At 48.5% G+C, this 16,646-nt stretch overlaps 1 protein-coding gene across 6 annotated transcripts in view; it reads right to left on the bottom strand.

The window, feature by feature from the left end:
* LOC139235030 (solute carrier family 23 member 2-like) overlaps positions 1 to 16,646 on the bottom strand; it is a 77,918-nt gene that overhangs the window by 15,840 nt on the left and 45,432 nt on the right. For all 6 annotated transcript variants that reach the window (XM_070866128.1, XM_070866123.1, XM_070866127.1 and 3 more), the window contains 5 exons: positions 14,180 to 14,361; positions 11,931 to 12,051; positions 10,157 to 10,313; positions 7,095 to 7,242; positions 4,456 to 4,561 (listed from right to left, as the gene is read on the bottom strand). In XM_070866128.1, coding sequence (XP_070722229.1) covers positions 4,456 to 4,561; positions 7,095 to 7,242; positions 10,157 to 10,313; positions 11,931 to 12,051; positions 14,180 to 14,361 — 714 coding nt within the window. The remainder of the gene's footprint in view (positions 1 to 4,455; positions 4,562 to 7,094; positions 7,243 to 10,156; positions 10,314 to 11,930; positions 12,052 to 14,179; positions 14,362 to 16,646) is intronic.

Here is a 16,646-nt window from a genome sequence, read left to right as displayed (position 1 = left end):
ACAGCTCTACAAACCTGTGAGCATACCCTCAGGTTCTCACATTACAGACAGCGACACCAATAATGAATAAATAATGAGCCAAGGACCAGAGGTCTAAACTCACTAAAGGAGACATGTTCCAATATACAGTAAAACCTGTACACTATGGAACATAGAAATTGACTGGGCCGAAATGGCCCCCTTCTGCGCTTTGTGTTCACGCCGGCCGACAAAGAGCCGCACGGCCCTCGGTCAGCAGCTCCTGGAGGTTACATATAAACCCATGAACAATGAACAATGGAGGAAAGGTAAAGAGCACCCAGCCCAACCCACACAACTGCGACACTCTTTACTAAAACATTCTGCACTCCACCCCAACGGGAGCCATGTGATCTCCTGGGAGAGGCAAAAAGATAAAAACCCAGGCTAATTGGGGGAACAAAAAAAAATCTGGGAAAATTCCTCTCCGATTCATCCAGGCGATCGAAACTAGTCCTGGTGATCACCCTGGCCGTATCCGATTCCCTGCGGTATGGACACCTCAGGAGCTGGCATCATCCGTCTTTCGTTTGCAAGTGTCCTTATTTTTTTTTTATAAAAGTGGTGCGTGTACACTGTAAAAATGTTCAGCACAATGGGCATTTCTTTATCCATCATCCAGAATGGTCGAGAAACCACTCTTTTAAATTATTCGTTTTTAGGATGTGGGTGTCGCTGGGGAGGCTGGCATTTATTGGCCATCCCCAATTGCCCTGGAGAAGGTGGTGGTGAGCCGCCATTTCAGAGAACAGTTAAGAGTCAACCACAATGCTGTGGTCTGGAGTCATAGAGGCCAGACCGGGTAAGGGCGGCAGATTTCCTTTCCTAAAACAGACATTAGCAAACCCGAAGGATTTTTATAACAACCCGGTAGTTTCATAGCCACCATTACCAATATTGGAATTTTTAATTTTTTTTTTTTTAAATTTCAGCTTTTATTTAATTAATTGAATTTAAATTCCCTCAGCTGCCATAATGGGATTTTAAGTCATGTCGCCGGATTAATCCAGGCCTCTGGATTACTATTCCAGTAACATAACCACTATCCTATCCAACTAACTATCCCTGGGACAGAGAGCCATGCGAGCCATCAATGCTCAAGATAGAGTGGTTTCTCTACCGCTATGGATGCTGGGTAAAGATCTCCCATTCCCAACCAGAACCACTGAATACATTTTGCGTTGTAAAAAGGTGCTTGGTGCCTTGAAGGTTCTCCATTGTTCGTAACCGTGGTTTCACGATGCCTCTTGTATGTTCAACCATGTCCATTAAATCAGCCTCTGAGTGTCTGTGTTTTGAGAGTTTAGACAGGTTTCACTGTTGGGTAATGAGTTTCTCCCAGCTGACAACACGCGGATCCCAAGCGGAGGGAATTTTCAAGATGTCCACCATCCCTGAGTACTGGCTACTGCTTGCGAAATGAATCAGAGGTTATCTTATCGAAACGTATAAGATTATGAAGGGGCTTGACAGGGTGGATGCAGAGGATGTTTCCACTGATAGGGGAGACTAGAACTAGGGGGCATAATCTTAGAATAAGGGGCCGCCTATTTAAAACTGAGATGAGAAGGAATTTCTTCTGAGGGTTGTAAATCTGTGGAATTCGCTGCCTCAGAGAGCTGTGGAAGCTGGGGCATTGAATAAATTTAAGACAGAGATAGATAACTTCTAAACCGACAAGGGATTAAGGGGTTATGGGGAGTGGCAGGAAAGGGGAGCTGAGTCCATGATCGGATCAGCCATGGTCATATTAAATGACAGAGCAGGCTCGCGGCGCCGTATGGCCTACTCCTGCTCCTATGTTCTTATGGTCTTATGAATCCTGGGATTGCCAGAGTATCTCCTCTGTTTATTATCTCCCAAGATCTCCTTGGGTTTTGGACATTGGTGCAGAAATAGTGCCAAGGTTCCTCAGAGGGCTGAAGTGGGCAGATCATTCCATCCCATGTTAGGGCAGGAGGGGAGTGGGTGTTAAATGACCAGAGAGGAAGGAGTCTATCGGATCTGTTGGAGATAAGACAGATTATTCACAACCCTTCAGAGAATCTAGCCTATTGACGGCGAGGGGCACCTCTGCACGCTATGGTACAGGTTGGCAGGCCATCGGTTAGCCAATGGGGAGAAACATGAGGAGGAGGAGGAGGAGTTTCGGGACATCCTAGAGTGGATGGTCAGTCACACACTCAACCGGTGGCCAAGTCCAGGACTTCACGACCTGGCAGCACAGCAGGTTGGATCGCCAGCTCAATGGTGATCAAGTGGCTATGGGACTCTGCAGGGCTTGGGACCTGCCCCAAATGAAGCAGGCCAGAATGACAGACAGCTATCATCATAGGCAGGCACTCTGAATCGAGGAAGACTTGCTTCCACTCTTAGAATGAGTCCTTAGGTGGCTGAACAGTTCAATACGAGAGCCACAGTCCCCATCACAGGTGGGACAGATAGTCGTTGAAGGAAAGGGTGGGTGGGGAGTCTGGTTTGCCGCCCGCTCCTTCTGCTGCCTGCGTTTGGTTTCTGCATGCTCTCGGCTACAAGACTCGAGGTTCTCAGCGCCCTCCTGGATGCACTTCCTCCACTTGGGGCGCTCTTTGGCCAGGGACTCCCAGATGTCGTTGGGGATGTTGTACTTTATCAGGGAGACTTTGAGGGTGTCCTTGAAACGTCTCCTCTGCCCACCTTTGGCTCGTTTGCCGTGAAGGAGTTCAGAGTAGAGTGCTTGCTTTGGGAGTCTCATGTCTGGCATGTGAACAATGTGGCCTGCCCAGTGGAGCTGATAGTGTGGGGTCAGTGCTTCAATGCTGGGGATGTTGGCCTGGTCGAGGACGCCAACGTTGGTGCGTCTATTCTCCCAGGGGATTTGTACGATCTTGGAGACATCATTGGTGGTATTTCTCCAGTCAGCACCACCCTTGTGTTACTCTTGCATGCCTCCGAGGGACCTCTGGGACAACAACTTCACTTTGACTGCTCGGTCATGATGGAGCAAAACAGAGTTGTTTTTTTTTTAAAAACACAGGATTAAACAAAACCGAAGAGGATAATAAGCAGGGAACTTTAAAAAAAAAACATGACCAATTTCCAACTTGAAATGATTGCCAAACAAGACATTCCCCTGGCAGGACTATCGCATGAGGAGAGATTGGGTCGACTTGGCCTGTATTCCCTCGAGTTTAGAAGAATGAGAGGGGATCTCATTGAAACGTACAAAATTCTGACGGGGTTGGATAAACTGGATGCGGGGAGGTTGTCTCCCCTGTCTCGAACTCAGGGGCAGTGCCTCAGGTTAAAGCGGTCGGCCATTTAGGACTGAGATGGAGGAGGAATTTCTTCACTCAGAGGGTGGTGAATCTTTGGAATTCTCTGCAGAGTCTCTGAAAATATATTCAAGAAGACGACGACTTGCATTTATGTAGTGCCTTTTACGTCCACCTTTACAGTCAGTCAATGAAGTACTTAAGAGTGTCGTCACTGTTGTAGTCAAGGCCGAGATAGATAGAATTTGCGGTCTTGAGGGGAATCAAGGGATATGGCGATCGGGTAGGAAAGTGGAGTTGAGGTCGAAGAGGGGCGACTCAAATACAGAACGACACGACACCGAAGACAAAGTGGCGCCCAAAGGTGGCGCGCACGGGATTCAATACTCAATCGCTTCTGGAGGAACTATTGGGGATGATTCTACAGTTGAACCACAGTATCAAACATCAGTTAGACAATACGGTGTACAATACTGGTCACCATATTATAAAGGATATCGAGACACTGGAGAGGGTGCAGAGAAGATTTACAGGGATGATACCAGAAATGCGAGGGTATACATATCAGGAAAGGATGAACAGGCTGGGTCTCTTTTCTCTTGAAAAAAAGCTGAGGGGTGACCTAATAGAGGTCTTTAAAATTATGAAAGATTTTGCTGGAGTGGATAGAGAGAGAATGTTTCCACTTGTGGGGAAGAGCATAACCAGAGGCCATCAATATAAGATAGTCACCAAGAAATCCAGTAGAAACATCTTTACCCAGAGAGTGGGGAGAATGTGGAACTCACTATCACGGAGTGGTTGAAGCAAATAGTATTGATGCATTTAAGGAGAGGCTAGAAAAGCATGAGGGCAAAGGGAATAGAGGGTTATGCGGATAGATTTAGATGAGGACAGGCAGGAGGAGGCTCGAGTGGAGTGGGGTACTGAAGTTGCATGTTCAGCCATAAACTCTTTGAATGGCAGTGCAGGCTCGAAGGGCCGAATGGCCTACTCCTGCACCTATTTTCTATGTTTCTAGAAACGTTGGCATGGACTGGTTGGGCCGAATGGCCTGTTCCAGTCCTGTCTATCCTACGTAATTAAAGGGACACTCCACTTTACAAAGAAGCATTTGAACAAGTTCAATTAAAGGGGGCTCAGTCATCGTAAACAGCAGTCTCCCAGCAAGTACCAGACCTACCTTTGTGATTCCCAGCACTCCGATGTTGGGGCTGGAGGATGTTGACCCATTCCCCGTGCCGAACAGTCCATCCAGGACACAGGACAGACCCTCAATCATGATGCCCCTTCAAACAAAGAAATACCGAAGGTAAACGATCACAGCCGCTTGGATATTGGGGGGGGGGGGGGGGGAAAAAAAAAAAAAAGACATTTCCCTCCCCTTCCCCCCACATCTGTCCTAAAAAAGGTGCTGATTAATACTGGGGTACTGGTCCCATTGGCACCTCCAACCCAAGTGGCCTAGGTCATTTGACTGCGATAGAAATTGCCACCGAGCCCGATCAGGTCCTCCGTTAAGATCCGTGCCTTTTCCCACAAGAATTGCTGATTAACAATCGGAGCAAGAACCCGAGGTTGAATCCACCGTTTCCGTCCGATCCCGGGTGTAGCAGAGGTGAATTATAACCTTCACCTCTGCACGCCCCCCACCCCCCTCAAATGAGGATGCAGGACCCGATTGACCCAAGGACAGGCCCGGCTTTCATGGCTCGGTTGCACTGACCCACTGCTGGGCCGGAGGTTCTTCAACAGTGTCAGCACCCTCGCCTCGAGTCAGAAGGTTGTGGGTTCACGTCCCACTGCAGGGGCCTGAGCACATCAATCCAGGCGGACACACGCAGTGCAGTGCTGAGGGAACGTTGCACTGTCGGAGGTGCCATCATTCGGATGAGACGTTATACCGAGGCCCCGTCTGCTCTCAGGTGGATGTAAAAGATCCCATGGCACTATTTCGAAGAAGAGCAGGGGAGTTATTCCCGGTGTCCTGGGGCCAATATTTATCCCTCAATCAACATACAAAAGCAAATGATCTGGTCATTATCACATTGCTGTTTGTGAGAGCTTGTTGTGTGCAAATTGGCTGCCGCGTTTCCCACATTACAACAGTGACTCCAATGCAAAAGTACTTCATTGGCTGTAAAGCAGTTGGAGACTTGGTTGTGAAAGGCGCTATAGAAATGCAAGTCTGGCTTTCTTTCACTGGTGAAGAAAGGTTGGGCCTCTACTCATTGGAATTCAGAAGAATGAGAGGTGATCTTATCGAAACGTATAAGATTATGAGGGGGGCTTGACAAGATGGATGTAGAGAGGATATTTCTACTAATGGGGGAGACTAGAACTCGGGGGCATAATCTTAGAATAAGGGGCCACCCATTTAAAACGGAGATAAGAAGGAATTTCTTCTGAGGGTTGTAAATCTGTGCAATTCGCTGCCTCAGAGCTGTGGAAGCCGGGACATTAAATAAATTTAAGACAGAGACAGACGGTTTCTTAACCGATAAGGAATTAAGGGGCTATGGGGAGCGGGCAGGGAAGTGGACCCAAGTCCATGATCGGATCAACCATGATTGTATTAAATGGCGGAGCAGGCTCGAGGGGCCATATGGCCGACTCCTGCTCCTATTTCTTATGTTCTTCTGGAACCTGGGCTTCCCGAGATAGAACGCGCCCGATTCTTGTTCCATTGAATTCAATTGACTCAAAAGCGAGCGGACGTCTACAAGGGTGGGCCACTGCGCTCTGCCAGTTACTGCCCAGGCCGCAACGCTGATAATGAGACCCCCATGAGTTATGGGGTAGCAGGGAACACAGGCAAAACCACAATGATCAAAAAGAACTGATGAGCTGTGTGACAGCTTGATCCAAGTTGGATCCAAAATTGGCTCAGTGACAGGAAGCAAAGGGTAATAGTTGATGGTTATTTGTGTGACTGGAAGGCTGTTTCCAGTGGGGTTCCACAGTATTAGGCCCCTTGCTTTTTGTGCCAAGGGAAATAGAGTGGATAGGAAGAACCCCTCTCAGCCCTTCACAATTTTACACACCTCAATCAGGTCTCGCCTCAGCCTCCTGTGTTTCAAAGAAAGCAACCCCAGTCTATCCAGTCTTTCCTCATAGCTAAAATTCTCCAGTCCAGGCAATATTCTCGTAAATTTCCTCCGCATCCTCTCTTGTGCAATCAGATCTTTCCTGTAATGTGGTGACCAGAACCAGACAATCTGGTTTTAGCAGGAAAGATCAGTCACTGCTCACGCACTTCCACCTCAGGCCTGCGGTGTTGATCAATGCGCAGAGCGCACTAAAGATGCTTCCCGAAGATCTTCATTGAATTACAAAGCCGCATCAGCAAGGTGATGTCATGGCAACCGAGCAACCTGCCAAAGACAATGTGTGCTTTACGGGCAGAGAAAGGGGAGTTATTTCAAGTCATCAGCGCCACGGGCAACTAATGCAACATTTTCAATTTAAGGCACTGACACTATGTGCCCAATTACAAGGACATAAAAGACTGGGTGACAGATACACCCAGACAGAGAGCGACACAGGAGAGAATGAGAAACATTGCCTAGTTGGGGAGAGGGGAGGGTGGAAGAGAAGAGAGTGAGGGAGAAAAAGGAAGAGGTAGAGAGAAAGAGTGAGCAAAGGAAAAAAAAAAAAGACATATGAAAGACATATGGCGATGGGGGCGCGCGAGGGCGCATAAGAGGAAGGGATGCACCGAAAGAGAAAGGGAAAGAAAAAAAAAAGAGAGCAAGAGCATAAAGGAGAGAGACACAGCTAGGAGCAAACCCACACCTGCAGGGATTGGCTGGATTTCCGTACCTGTTGATTGCGTGAACGGGCGGGGGTGGAGCACAGGACAGCCTGGCACAGGCATAATAATCGCCGATGGACTCGATAATACTGGCGACCACAGCACTCAGCATTCCGATCACGCCCGCTGCCGACACTGTTGGTAAACCCCACTGGCCTGTGGAGGCAAGAGCAAAGCAGGCAGTCAGTGCTGTTCGTGGCTTCGACTTTTCAATATCACGTCCTACAGTAACACAAATCTATATCGTGCACAAAGCCTTCATACACCGACTGTTTTATCATTGTACTCAAATTATATAGAAACATAGAAAATAGGTGCAGGAGTAGGCCTTCTAGCCTGCACCGCTATTTAATGAGTTCATGGCTGAACATGCAATTTCAGTACCCCCTTCCTGCTTTCTCGCCATATCCCTTGATCCCCCGAGTAGTAAGGACTTCATCTAACTCCCTTTTGAATATATTTAGTGAATTGGCCTCAACTACTTTGTGTGGTAGAGAATTCCATAGGTTCACCACTCTCTGGGTGAAGAAGTTTCTCCTTATCTCGGTCCTAAATGGCTTACCCCTTATCCTTAGACTGTGACCCCTGGTTCTGGACTTCCCCAACATTGGGAACATTCTTCCTGCATCTAACCTGTCGAAACCCTTCAGAATTTTAAACATTTCTATGAGGTCCCCTCTCATTCTTCTGAACTCCAGTGAATACAAGCCCAGTTGATCCAGTCTTTGATAGGTCAGTCCCACCATCCCAGGAATAGTCTGGTGAATCTTCACTGCACTCCCTCAATAGCAAGAATGTCCTTTCTCAAGTTAGGAGACCAAAACTGTACACAATACTCCAGGTGTGGCCTCACCATGGCCCTGCACAACTGTAGCAACACCTCCCTGCCCCTGTACTCAAATCCCCTCGCTATGAAGGCCAACATGCCATTTGCTTTCTTAACCACCTGCTGTACCTGCATGCTAACCTTCAATGACTGATGTACCATGACACCCAGGTCTCATTGCACCTCCCCTTTTCCTAATCTGTCACCATTCAGATAAGTCTGTCTCTCTGTTTTTACCACCAAAGTGGATAACCTCACATTTATCCACATTATACTTCATCTGCCATGCATTTGCCCACTCACCTAACCTATCCAAGTCACTTTGCAGCCTCATAGCATCCTCCTCGCAGCTCACACTGCCACCCAACTTAGTGTCATCCGCAAATTTGGAGATACTACATTTAATCCCCTCGTCTAAATCATTAATGTACAATGTAAACAGCTGGGGCCCCAGCACAGAACCTTGCGGTACCCCACTAGTCACTGCCTGCCATTCAGAAAAGTCATGGTGGAATTAGAACAGAACAGAACAGAATATATAAATCGTCAGTCTCCGCCCCTGCCTCAGCTCATCCGCTGCTGAAACCCTTATCCATGCCTTTGTTACCTCTAGACTTGATTATTCCAATGCACTCCTGGCTGGTCTCCCACATTCTACCCTACGTAAACTAGAGGTAATTCAAAACTCATCTGCCCGTGTCCTAACTCACACCAAGATCCCACTCACCCATCACCCCCTGTGCTCCCTGACCTACATTGGCTCCAGGTTAAGCAACACCTCGATTTCAAAATTCTCATCCTGGTTTTCAAATCATTACATGGCCTCACATCTCCCATCTCTAATCTCCTCCCCTACCCCACCCATGATGCTCAATGCCAGTTTGACTTCTGGCCCACATTTATCCTTCAACCAACATCACTAAAGCAGATTATCTGGCCGTTATCTCTCTGCAATTTGTAGGACCTTGCTGGGCACAAATTGGCTGCCATTTCCCTGAAATGACAAAAGTTAATTGACACTTCAAAAATACCACAAAGCGCTTTCGGACTCCCCGAGGCTGTGAAAGGTGCTATAGAAATTAAAGTTCTTTCTTTTGGCATGGAACAGAGGACACGCACAGTGGCCCAGTGAGACCAACTAGCACAGCACTGACTGAGGATCAAACCCGAGAGTTTCTGCCTGTGATGTATGCTCACAAGTTGGTAGAGTTGTTGATGTCGTCCGGACATGCAATGGCACACCATCTTGCCATCCGGAGGAGGCGGGGGTCCCCAATGGCGTGCTCTCTACACGGGCACCCTCCCTCTATTTATTGAGGACATGTCCTGGAGGGTGTTGCACAGAGCAATCCCATGCAATCGGTTTTTAAGTCGGCTCACAGACTCCCAGGCCGCCTGCAATTTCTGGACTCTGGAGGAGTCTATGTTCCACATACATGTTCAATGTTTGAGACTGCAGCCCTCTTCCATTATTTGAAGGGGCTGCGCCTCAAATTCTGGTTGCACTTCAGTCCCACGCTCCTGATCTATGGGCACCCTGTGCGGAGCGGAGCGGGCAGGTCGGAAGGCGTCCTTGTAGGACTGCTCCTGGGCATGGCCAAGGAGGCCATCACCCGTTCCAGGCAGCGGGCAGTCGAGGGGGCCATTCAGCCCGACTGCCTGCCTCTCTTCCATGGTTACATCCGAGCCAGGGTGTCCCTGGAGATGGTGCACGCAGTGTCCACCAGTACGCTCGCGGCCTTCCGAGAAAGGTGGGCGCTGCAAGGACTGGAGTGCATCATCACCCCCGGCAACCAAATTTAAATTTGATCCACTAATGTTAAACATTTAATTTGTTTAAGTTGTCAGTTTTAGTGCCCCTTTAATAAGTAGGCACTTGATTTATAGTTTCAGCTAAAAATAGTGGTAGAGCTGTTGAGTTGGGAGTGGCTTAGCCAGTCACGTGATGTTCACAAGACTCAATAAAACCCCAGCCAGTTGGGTTTAGGGGGTCCTCGATGAGGCAGGTGGTCGAGCCTGGTAATGTGTAGTGTGATTATTAAACCTTTCGCTGATAAACCAACTCGTTCTGAATAGCAACGTGTTGCTATGAATTTCTTCAGCAAAGAACCAATGAAGCAAATACGTTACACTGACCCCACGCACCCACGATAGCGATCACTGCTCCTCCCCCTCCCCCCCCCGACCCCCTTTCTGGTTTCAGCCCAAGGGTGCACATTAGTACAGAACGCAAGGCATACTTACAGGGGTAAGGAACTTTGAACCACGGAGCCACAGACAGGACGCCTTTCCTTGCGTCAGTGCGAGCATAGTACCCATACTGCTCGCTGTCTGGCGGGAACACGTCCGTCACCGTGAAGATGAAGCACAGCAGCCACGACACCAAGATGGCCAAAATAATCTGCAGGAACAAATCCAGCGTGAACGAAATTGGGGCAAATCAGACATCAGTGTGAGAAGAAACGTGATTAAAGAAAGACGTGCATTTATAATAGCGCCTTTTGCGACCACCAGATGCCTCACAGCGCTTTACAGCCAATGAAGTACTTTTGGAGTGTAGTCACTGTTGTAATGTGGGACATGCAGCAGCTAATTTACGCACAGCAAGCTCCCACAAACAGCAAAGTGATAATGACCAGATAATCTTTTTTTTTAATGTTGATTGAGGGATAGATATTGGACAGGACACCAGGGATAACTCCCCTGCTCTTCGAAATAGCGCCATGGGATCTTTTACGTCCACTTATCGCAGCACACTGAAAATGGGGAGGAAATATAGCTTCTGTTGAAATTTCTCCCACCCATTTTTCTCACCAATTAGCATTTTCTCCCTTGCTCCTGCAGTCACCATTTCCTTGATGTCAGCATGACTTTCCTAATGCCAAATAGGTGGCCAATGAGATAACCACAGAGCGGACTCTTCCCCTTGGATTCTCCACACTTTCCCCACGCCCGGTTGGGAAATTTGGGGCCCGTGATTTTACCGGGGGCCCAGATTGGAGTTCCTCCAAATAACGTGGGGCTGTGGGCGGGGAAACGAATTGACGTCCTTCCGCAACAGGGCGCAGGCCTCGACTGGTGTTCACGCCCAGCTCCCCAAGACTTCTGCACCGAATCCGGACTTGTGCTCCAGTGCAGTCCTGAGGGAGTGCCACACTGTCAGAGTGGCTTCCCTCCCCAACACATTCAACCAAATCTCGTCTTGCCCGTTCAAGTGGACACGAAAGATCCCACGGCGCGACTCCAACAAGGAGCAGGGAGCTCTCCCGCTGTGTGTCCTGGTCAGTATTCCACCCTCAACAAGTACCTCCAAGAGTACATCAACTGCTCACTCAATATAAATCGCCTTTTGTGGAATCTTACTGTGCGCAAAACGGCTGCTGCATTTGCCTACGTGACAACAGTCACTGCTCTTCAATGCCGTCCATTGTAGGTGAAACACGTGACGTTTCAGAGAGATGTGATAAGGTGCTGTAGGTTGGCACTGCAGAAAGGTGCTTGGGGAGCGCAGCACTGTCGGAGGGGCTGTCTTTCAGATAAGACGTTACCCAAGGTTCCGTCCGCTCTCACAGGTGGACATAAAAGATCCTGCGACACTAACTCGAACAAAAGCAGAGTTCTCCCCGGTGCCCTGCCCAACAGTTGTCCCTCAATCAACATCACTAAAAACAGATCATCTGGCCACGATCACATTGCTGTTTGTGGGAGCTTGCTGTGCGCAAATTGGCTGCCACGTTTCCCACATTACAACAGCGACTGCACTCCGAAAAGTACTCCATTGGCTGTAAAGAACTTTGGGGCGTCTGGTGGTCGTGAAAGGTGCTATATAAATGCAAGTCTTCCTTTTCTTTCAATGCAAAGCTTTTCGCTTTTCTTTTCAATATTTGAGCCGACAGCATATCCCAAATTATGAGGCGGCGACAGGAAACCCAGAGGAGCTGAGCCGTGTAACCACACATCCCATAACTCCCTGCGGTTGAGACGACACAGTATTCCCTCCCGGGCAGCGGCTCCTTACCGGGAACATTTTGAAGAGCTGCAACCTGTAGGCCGTCCATCCCTTCTTGTATTTATAAACCGGGAGCGGGAGCTTGACGTTCCGTGCATACTGTGAGAAAAATAGCACCAAGAATATGGTCCTAGAAAAGAAATGGGCAGTTTAAAGGAGGGCAGAATTTTGGGGCCAAATGTCCCTTTCCCTGCTTCCAAGACTATCCCCAGCATAACTGGTCAACATTCCAATGATCACCCTTCCATCTGCCTTATCCCCAGAATCCAACTGGCTGGGGTTTTGAGGCTTGTGAACATCACGTGACTGGCTAAGCCACTCCCAATTCAATAGCTCTAACAACTATTTTAAGTTGAAACTATAAATCAAGTGCCCCCTTATTAAAGGGGCACTAAAACCAACCATTTAAACTTTTGATGTTAAATAGATCAAACTAAAATTTGGTTGCCGGGGGTATGATGCACTCCTCCCTCCGGCACCCACCTCTCACGGAAGGCCGCGAGCGTACCGGTGGACACCGCGTGCTCCATCTCCAGGGACACCCTGGCTCGGATGCAAGCGCGGAAGAGAGGCAGGCAGTCGGGCTGAACGACCCCCTCGACTGCCCGCTGCCTGGACCGGCTGATGGCACTCTTGGCCATGCCAGGAGCAGTCCTAAGAGGAGGCCCTCGGATCTGCCCGCTCCCCTGTGCACAGGGTGAGCAACAGCTCTGCAAACCTGTGAGCATACATTATAATTATGACACGTTATAACACAAGATTCAAAGACTTGGCTGCATCTCCAAGTCAATAATGGACAGATTTGCGTTAAACCCAAGGACTTTGGATGCTTTTGGCGAGACTGCAGAAGTCAGTCAGCCATCAGGGCCACCCTGGAGATTGGAGTCTCAGTCTGCTGATGTCCCCACCCCTGCACCTCACGCCACTCAGCACCGGCAGAACCCGCACCGGTTCTCAAACCCATTACCGACTGATTGAAGAGGTTTTTTTTAAAAAAAACAATTGCTTTCTGCATATTTGACTGGACTTGGCCCAAAGGATTAAGAAATAAGAGTCAAATTCATCCTGAGATGAGTTGAGATGGTTATCAAGTTTAAGTTACTTACATAGATCTTCCCCAATTCCTCTTTGACCAAGCTTTGGTCATCTCTCCCAATATTCCTTTACGTGGCTCAGTGGCAAATTTTGTTTGATAACGCCCCTGTGCTATTGTTTTAAAGTGTAAAGTCTTCCTGCAATTATATAGGGCCCTGGTGAGAATGCACCTGGAGTACTGTGTGCAGTTTTGGTCTCCTTACCCAAGGAAGATATACTTGCCATAGAGGGAGTGCAACGGAGATTCACCAGACTGATTTCTGGGATTGAGAGGGGGGCGGGGGGGGCAAATTGTCCGATGAGGAGAGATTGAGTAGACTAGGCCTATATTCTCTAGAGTTTAGAAGAATGAGAGGTGATCTCACTGAATCATTTAAAATTCTTAAGGTGCTCAACAGGGTAGATGCAGTGAGGATGTTTCCTCTGGTTGGGGAGTCTAGAACCAGGGGTCGGACATTTTGGACTGAGATGGAGGAGAAATTTCTTCACTCAGAGGGTGTTGAATTTTTGAAATTCTCTACCCCAGAGGGCGATGGAAGTTCAGTCTTTGCGCATATTCAAGACAGAGTTCGATAGATTTTTGGATATTAAGGGAATTAAGGGATATGGGGATAGTGCAGGAAAGTGTTGAGGTCGAAGTTCAGCCATGATCTCATTGAAAGGCGGAGCAAGCTCGAGGGGCTGAATGGCCTGCTCCTAATTCTGGTTAGGTGCCGTGGTACACTTTACTACGTTCAAGGCGCTATATAAATGCAAGCAGTTGTCATCACTTCCTCTTCCTGTTGACTCAAACGGAGCACCGCCCCACCCGGCTGGTGACTCACCCAAGCCCTCAACCGTCACGAGACACCTGGGTGAGCAACGGGTTAATTCCTCCTCCCCCCCACCCAGAGAGATATCACAAGGCTTCATGTCCTTGTGTAACACCCACATGAGTTCTCAGCAATGATGACCGGAATATTAGTCAGATGATTTTCCATCTCCCTGGGCCAGAGTCAGCCCCAAGGTCAACTGTGGTGATTCCACCCGAGAGCTGACATCAGCAAAGGGCCAGGAATAGATCGGTGACCTCGGATGCCCGTGTTTTCCCCCGCCGCCACACAACATTTTCTCTTTGCAGATTACAAAATGAGAGAGTGTGAAAGAAAGGCGGCAGCACTTACAGCATTGCAATGCCCCAGTGTTTTCCAGCTCGCTCCCCCGCTGCCTGGTAACCAGACAGGCCAATCAGAGCCACCGTTGGGGTGATGGTAAGTGGACCAATGTAGCGGAGAAGAATTCCAGGCAGACCCATGAACCCAATGATCACCTCAATGAGCGAAGACATGATTATCGCCCCCTGGATCTGCGCAGAAGAAAAACATTTGAAGTCACTCCACTGACCCAAAAGGTCGCCTGTCGCATCTATCCCGCAGAGACGGTGAAAAGCTCCAGCGGGAACATGGAGGGGGGCCACCGCAGGCCACGAGAAGAGACAGGGGCCTTTCAACATGCAGTTGGACGCTAGACTAGGAGAGTTGGGATGAACTTTGATGGGCCCACAAACTGCCTTTTCCTTCCTGGGCTGTCGACAAGCTGGGAGTGGAACAACCTCACAAACTTAAACTGAAAATATGCAGGTAGCCGGCACAGACATATTGGGCTGAATGGCCTCCATCTGTACTGCGAGCTTCACTGGAGAGATATCTTTGCTTCTTGGCACCAGTACCCGGATTTGCAGAGCTTGAGTTGGCTCAGGGGAGTCCACCTGCTGTTTCCTGGTTGGCTCTGGGACCTGGCTTTGCTCTGTTTCTCCCCCCTCACCCCAATCAGTCTCCAGATAGCCAATGTGCACCCTTGAAACTGAGCAGAACATAACCAAATATTCTCTGCACTTTCAAAACACACTGAAGATATTGCATCGCTGACACTGCATAAAAACACAGAGCTCGGCACAAAAATCTCTAACAAGGTTAGGTGTGTGCTTTATTGGAAGGAGTTACTGCTAAATAAGCTGAAAGGGTGAGGAATGCAGTTCAGGTTTCAAGCTCACATGCTTTTCGAGAGAGTGGGAGGGGAGAGAAAGCATGTGTTTGAGCTCTTACACTGAATAGGCTGGGATCAAGCCCTATTCCATTAAGCTAGACTTCCTCGACCTCCTCATTGATCACCCACTGGGGCAAACCCTATTTCCCATCTCTGAACCCGGGTGGTTGTTACCACTTATTGTTCCCTCCCCCCCCCCCCCCCCCACCACCAGTCTTCATTTGGATAGAGGGCAGTTAGCACACATTCAGTGGAATTTCTTCCCACAGTGGGAAAATGCACCACCACCAGCCCTGGTTCAGTGGCTGGCCCTCGGAGTCAGAAGGCCGTGGGTTCGAGTACCACTCCAGAGACTTGAGCACATCATTTAGGCTGACACTCCCAGTGCAGTGCTGAGGGGACGTCGACCTGTCAGAGGTGCCGTCTTTCAGACGAGACTTTAAACAGAGGCCCCGTCTGCTCTCAGATGCGCTTGCATGATCCTACTCGAAGAAGAGCAGGAGAGTTATCTCCGGTGACCTGACTAAAATTTATCCCTCAACCAACATCATTAAAGACACAGATCATGTGGTTATCACGTGGCGGTTTGAGAGAGCTTACTGTGCCCAAATTGGCTGGCTAGTTTCCTGAAAAGTACTTTGGGATATCCTGAGGTTTTGAAAGGCGTGCAAGTCCACCAATACCACTTTATAACAGACTGCACCAAAAGTCATCACCCACTGGCATTTTGTTTTCTTCCCATTCACAGCATCCCCAATTGCCCTCGCGAAGATGGCGGTGAGCCGCTTTCTTGAGTACAACTGAGTGTCTCGCTGGGCCATTTCAGAGGGCAGTTAAGAGTTGCTGTGGGTCTGGACTCACATATAGGCCAGACCGGGCAAGGACAGCAGATTTCCTTCCCTACATGACATTAGTGAACCAGATGGGTTTTTACAACAGTCACCATTACTGATACAAGCTTCTTTTCTTTAATTCCAGATTTATTGAATTATTTTGAATTTAAATTCCCCAGCTGCCGTGGTGGGATTTGAACTCGTGTCTCTGGATCATTAATCCAGCCCCCTGGATTACTAGTCCAGTAACATAACCACAATACTACCGTATCCACTAATGGAACATGCCCCCATTGCCAGGGCTGTATACCTGCAGAAGTCGAGATGAAAGTACTTGTGGCTTGTAATGGCCACCATGGAGGACAACCTCACCAGCTAATAGGAACACAAGTAGACCATGGAGCCCCTCCAACCAGTTCCACCTTTAAAAGGAGACCATGGCTGATCTGTGACCCAACTCCATATACCCACCTTTGGCCCATATTCCTCAATACCTTTGGTTAACAAAAATCTATCAATCTCAGATTTAACAAATGATCTAGCATCAATTTCCATTTGCAAAAGAGTTTTCCAAACTTCTACCACCTTTTGTATGTAGAAGTGCTTCCTATCACACGCCTGAATTTTTAGACTATGCCCCCTAGTCCCAGACTCCTCAACCAGTGAAAATAGTTTCTCTATCTACCCTATCCGTTCCGCTTAATATCGTGAAAACTTCGATCAAATCACCCCTTAACCTTCTAAATTCAAGGGAATACAACCCGAAGTGTTT

The sequence above is a fragment of the Pristiophorus japonicus genome, chromosome 22 (genome assembly GCF_044704955.1).
Source record: "Pristiophorus japonicus isolate sPriJap1 chromosome 22, sPriJap1.hap1, whole genome shotgun sequence".
Lineage (NCBI taxonomy): Eukaryota > Metazoa > Chordata > Chondrichthyes > Pristiophoridae > Pristiophorus > Pristiophorus japonicus.
This window is presented reverse-complemented; position numbering and strand designations above follow the sequence as displayed.